This window comes from Trichechus manatus, unplaced genomic scaffold (genome assembly GCF_000243295.1).
Source record: "Trichechus manatus latirostris isolate Lorelei unplaced genomic scaffold, TriManLat1.0 scaffold00242, whole genome shotgun sequence".
In the NCBI taxonomy this organism is placed as follows: Eukaryota; Metazoa; Chordata; class Mammalia; order Sirenia; family Trichechidae; genus Trichechus; species Trichechus manatus.
In genome coordinates, this window is record NW_004444178.1 from 1,712,442 (window position 1) to 1,718,266 (window position 5,825).

Consider the following 5,825-nt stretch of genomic DNA (forward strand, 5'->3'; position numbering starts at 1 on the left):
CATAAAACAAAACGAGACTAAAGGGGCACACCAGCCCAGAGGCAAGGACTAAAAGGCAGTGGGAGACAGGAAAGATGGTAATAGGAAACCCAAGGTCAAGAAGGGGAGAGTGTTGACATGTCGTGGGGTTGGCAGCCAGTGTCACAGAATAATATGTGTATTGTTTAATGAGAAACTAATTTGCTCTGTAAACCTTCATCTAAAGCACAATAAAAAAGCGGGGGGAACCCTCAGAGAAAGACTTTTACCTGTTAACATTTTTTTTAGAAAAATGTGGTTTGCAAACTACTGCAGTAGGAAATAAGAAAAAAAAAAAATGATGCGTATTGATTGTGCCATTACTAATTATTTATGGCTCCAGGCCTGGAGGTGTATCTATATGGCAGTGGTTTGTCTGGAAGAGAGATGCTGGACTTAGTTGGTTTTTCTTGTGGAAATGGTTGGTTTGATTGAAATTGAGGTAGAGATGTCTGTGGGATGGTTGAGAAGAGGGAGGGATGGAGATGAAAAGGAAGGATATGTTAAAGTGGAATTGCTGCTTAATTGCAGGACAGAAATAGAACTCCCACGAATACATTCTGTCATTTGTTATTGTTAGGTGCGGGACAGTCAATTCTGACTCAAAGCAACCCAATGGGACAGTAGAAGTGTCCCATAGGGTTTCCTAGGCTGAAGTCTTTATAGGAGCAGATAGCTAGGTCTTTCTGCCAAGAAGCTGCTGTACGGGTTCGAATCACCAACCTTTTGGTTCTCAGCCAGGTGCTTAACCATTGTGTCACTAGGGTTCCTTTCACCCTTATTGCATACTCTCAAAAGTTGTTAATTTATGGACTTTCTTTTCTTTTTTTTTTTTTTAACTATATCTGTGTGAAAAAAGATGTATGCACAAAACATTCATAGAGCTATGCTAATTGTGAATCATTTTATTTGACTGGAGGATTATTGTTGGGTATTTTCCCAGTTAAACAGCCATTTGGAACAACACATTTCCCTGTTTGAAAACAATTTAAGACAGTGGCCAGGTTTTTTTGGCCAAGCTTCAGAACCTGTTTTAGTATCAAATATTGTAGATTTGTATATGTTACCTGTTTAGAATTAATCTTTTCTCTTTAATGGCTGTATAATATTCCATATATGAACTTAATATGATTAAATCACTCTATTTATTAATGGGCATTCATTTATTTTCTTTTTCTTTTTTTGCCACTCCAAAGAACACTGTTATTAACATCCTAATGTTTCTATTTCTTTGCGGTAGATTTTCGGAAGTAGTATTGCTAGGTCAAAGGATATATATGTATATATAATTTTTATTTTAATGGATGCTGATTACTTATCAAAATGATTGTAACACTTCACATATTTGACAGCAGTGTACCCTTTGTCCACATGCCTGCCAGGAATGGAATTTGTTGCCTTACACAAATCTTACTGATTTGATTGATAAAAAACAATATTTCATTTTTACTTTTATTACCTTTTTCCTGACTGCAAATTCCCTGACTCAAATTGAATTTGAGAATCTTTTCAAATGTTTCTTGGCCATTTAGATTTGTTACTTTTTAATTTGTCTACTCATATCCTTTGCCCACTTTTATTTTTTTTTTCTATTAGGCCCTTGTCATTTTCTTTTCAATTTGTAAGGTCTTATTGTACATTATAGTTGGTAACCATTGCTATCTGCCTTACAAATAGTTTTTCCAGATTTGTCATTTAGTGCCTGTTGGTTTTGTTTATGCTATCTATTGCTCTGTTTTAGGTGTTTTATTTATCATCTGTTGTTTCTTTATTTAACATTTTTGTTTCTGTTTTCATTGACTGTTTTCTAAAGTAATTTGAGACAATAGTTGTGAATTAGAAATGCAGAAACCGATCCCAGCTGTTACTTAAGTATAGACATAATGCAGCCACACATTTCTTTCCAACAAAATGGATTTGAATTTATCTTATTTCTCCTCTATACTGACCTGGTATAAATCTCTACTAGTATTTAAGTTAAAATACTACTTTCCTTTCAACAAGAAAGGAGCCCTGGTAGTGCAGTGGTTAAGAGATCAGACTGCTAAACAAAAGGTTAGCCGCTCTTTGGAAACCCTGTGTGGGGCAGTTCTACTCTGCCCTGTAGGGTTGCTATGAGTCCGGATCGACTCAACAACAATGGGCTTGGGTTTTGTTGTTGTTTTTTTTTTGCTTTAAACAAGAAAAGTTATTTTGAGTACTAGTTAACGTTTTAAAAGATCATCACTGTACATAATAGAATAGGAAACAGCTTCTAACTATAGTCTGTGGATGCTTGTATGTATTTGTAATTAGTAAAAAATACAGGTTACATATAGAATAAAATTTGTAATTTTTATTAACTTTTTGCTAAGGCCTCAAGTGCATTTTCTAACATTCGTTTTTCTGTATTCATATACAATACATTTCTGGGCCTGTTTGTTTTTTGTGAATTTGTGTGTTTATTGTAGGCATATTGTATGCATAGTGCTCATGCATAAAACCAGATAATTGGTTCATTTGATGTTCTTTGACATTTTTGGTAATACTTTTCTTCCTAGATGAAGTTATTGTTTTTATAAATTTGAATATGTATTTGTCATGCATATTTTCAGATAACTTCTACATTTTCTACCTGTTTTCTTGCAGAACACGCTAAATATAACGAACAATAACTATTATTCTGTTGAAGTTGAAAACATCACTGCACAAGTTCAGTTTTCAAAAACAGTTATTGGAAAGGCACGCTTAAACAACTTAACCAGTATTGGTCCACTTGATATGAAACAGGTAAGCCTCAGTCATGAGAGAATTTCAAGGAGTTAACTAAGTCTCAACTTTGCATGTCATGTTAACTTGAGGAGGGCAGGAGAATTTCTCAAAAGCTTGACTTTGGAATATATCCCTTGCATGTGTAAGAGGAGATCTTAGAATCAAGCTCCTAAAGAGATTCCTAAACTCTTGAAGGTATAAAATGTATCTGAACTATTTAATGTTTTGATCCTGTTCTCTATTGATTTTTTTTTTCGCCTTTCAGATTGATTACACAGTACCTACTATTATAGCAGAAGAAATGAGTTATATGTTGTAAGTTCTGACTTTTTAATAACTTTCTCTTATTAAATAATGAAGTTACAGAATAAAGTGTAAAGAATATGTTTGTTTTTTAATTCCCCATAATCTTATCGGTGAAAAAGAACCACATTTTAGAATATTCCTTCTGGCGTGTGATCATCTTCATACTTCCCTTTTGCTTATACTCATAAAATTATGATTATTTTGTTTTTCAGTTTTTGGATCATAAACACCATGTCACTTTTTATTTATAGTACTATATTATGAGAACCGTATTTTCATATATTTGTTGATGCTTTAGTATAACAGGACTATAAATGGTAATAATGCATAGTACTCTAATATTGGTTTGAAATTTCGAACCTTTTAAATCAGATTAAAATGATTATTAACACTTATTGGTTAAAAAAAAAATCATAAGTTTCCACTATCTTTTGATAATGAGCCTGGATCTAGAATTTTTGGGTAACTGAGAATTTCAAATGGTTGCATACTTTCCAACTGCAGCAGTATGAAAGCATATATAATTTTAGAATAAGAAGTCATGAAGTGTATCAGTATTTGAAGTACAGAAAATGCTTAATAAATAAAACGCTTACTATATTGTCTTAATAGTATCTGTATTTGCTTTAACATAGGAAGAGGAATGGTAATTAAACTACTTTAATTCATAATGTCATAATTTGTATTTATTCACATACTTTCTTTAACAGTGATTTCTGTACACTGATATCCATCAAAGTACATAACATAGTACTCATGATGCAGTAAGTATGATTCTTTTTCCTTTGAAAGATATTTTTTGTTAAAACTTTATATTTATCACATTGGCTTATAGCATATAGAGCATATTAGCTTTATAAGAGTGCTGTGAGGTAGGATAAATACTATCCTCTCTACAAATGAGTAAAGGAGAGATTACAGTAGTAGTGAAGGATCTCATGGCTGATAAATAGTGAATCTAGGCATTGAAAAACTCAGGAAAATGGTAGGGGTTGGGTAAAGAGGAAGTCTTAGTTCGACATCCAGTGCCTTTCTGCCTTGCTAAATTTTTGTTAACAGTAAAGAGGAGGAGAAGATAGTAAAATCAAGTAGGACGTCCCTAAAAGGGGTACAGATTTTGTCTTTAAGGACAGTCGTGTTGGAATATGCTGTGAGTAAGCAGGTCCTATCCTGTGATATCTTGTGTTTGGAAGAAATCAGCTTTTTAATTGTTCCAGGATGAACTAGATTCTGGTTTAGGAAAGGAAATAAAAAAACATTGATATGATTTGAAAAGGTGCTCCAGAGCTCATGGTAGATAAGATTGGGGCAGTCAGCAGTAAAGTAGGATGGGATTAGGGTGGAAGGACGCTGGACTGAGAATGAGAAAGAATGAGCAGCCTAAGTGTTTGCATGTTACGTATTTCCTAGCACCTGTAGAGCAAGAGGTCATAGGCTGGTCTAAAAATTCTCAATAGGAAATAAAATTGACTAGGTGTCAAAATTGTCTGAAGGTTTAGGGCTTAGAATTGGCATAGTCATGATCGGTGCAAAGCATAACCATCCTTTGAGTTCAGGATTTGCACCTTCACTGCATGAAGGCATGCTAGGGCATGAGCTCGAGAAGCCTGGGTCAACCATGATTTTCTTTCTTCTTCCTAAATGTTTATTTTTAATTTTTCAACATAATTATATTTGTAACTTGAGATATAATACCATTATTTTGACTTTTTTTTGTAAATGCAAAATTTTCTTTAAAAATGCTTCAAATTTTTTGAGACCAGGATTAAATTTAAGAGCAGAGCAGTGATATTTATTGGGATTTCACAATTATAATTTGATTTTTATAATCTCTTTTAAAAATGATAATTCCCATACTATCCCACTTCTTAAAATTAGACATAATGAAATTAGTGAAAGTAAGCAAAACTTTCCAAGAATCTCTAAAAACTACCTCTCTTCCTTTTAATTTCATTTCATTATTAGCTTTGATGATGAACATTTTCTTAATTTAGTTCTTTCAAGTTAGTATTGTAGCAGTATTGTTTTTTACTTTTTAAATTGTAAATCTAAGTAAGGTATTCTAGCTGTATCATGATTAAATAGGCTTTGTGGAATCAGCCTGAAAACCTGAGCACAATTTTTCTATAGGAGTACACATTCTGAATTTAAAAAAAAAAAAAAGGCAAATTTATAAGTAAACTTTGGAGTGTTATCAGTTTATTACTTGGGTAATACGCAGTGGTTTAAGTGCTCAGCTGCTAACTAAAAGATCGACAGTTCAAACCCACCAGCCACTCAGTGGGAGAAAGAGGTGGCAGTCTGCTCCCATAAAGATTATAGCCTTGGAAACCCTATGGGGGCAGTTCTGCTCTATACTGTAGTGTTGCTATGAGTCAGAATCAACTCAGTGGCAATTGGTAAGCCAATAAAACATTGTGAGTTATAGATTTGGTATTTTGATGTTTAGCTGACATTTGATTAACAGTTTTCCTATGCTAAAAGAACTATGATTACTTTTAAGTGTGTGAGAACTCACTTTTTTTTTAAATTGTGCTTTAAGTGAAGGTTTACAATTCAAGTTAGTCTCTCATACAAAAATTTATACATACATTTCTATGTGACCCTAGTTGCTCTCCCCATACTGTGACAGCACACTCCACTTTTCCACCCCGGATTTCCTGTGTCCGTTCAACCAGCTCCTGACTCTCTGCCTTCTCATCTCGCATCTGGACAGGAGCTGCCCATTTAGTCTTGTGTCTACTTGAGCT

At 33.7% G+C, this 5,825-nt stretch overlaps 1 protein-coding gene across 1 annotated transcript in view; it reads left to right on the forward strand.

The window, feature by feature from the left end:
* TMEM106B (transmembrane protein 106B) overlaps nt 1–5,238 on the forward strand; it is a 25,984-nt gene extending 20,746 nt beyond the window's left edge. The window contains exons 3-5 of the mRNA XM_023724346.1: nt 2,647–2,787; nt 3,035–3,084; nt 3,786–5,238. Coding sequence (XP_023580114.1) covers nt 2,647–2,787; nt 3,035–3,084; nt 3,786–3,843 — 249 coding nt within the window. The 3' untranslated portion in view covers nt 3,844–5,238. The remainder of the gene's footprint in view (nt 1–2,646; nt 2,788–3,034; nt 3,085–3,785) is intronic.
* Nucleotides 5,239–5,825: the final 587 nt, after the last annotated feature.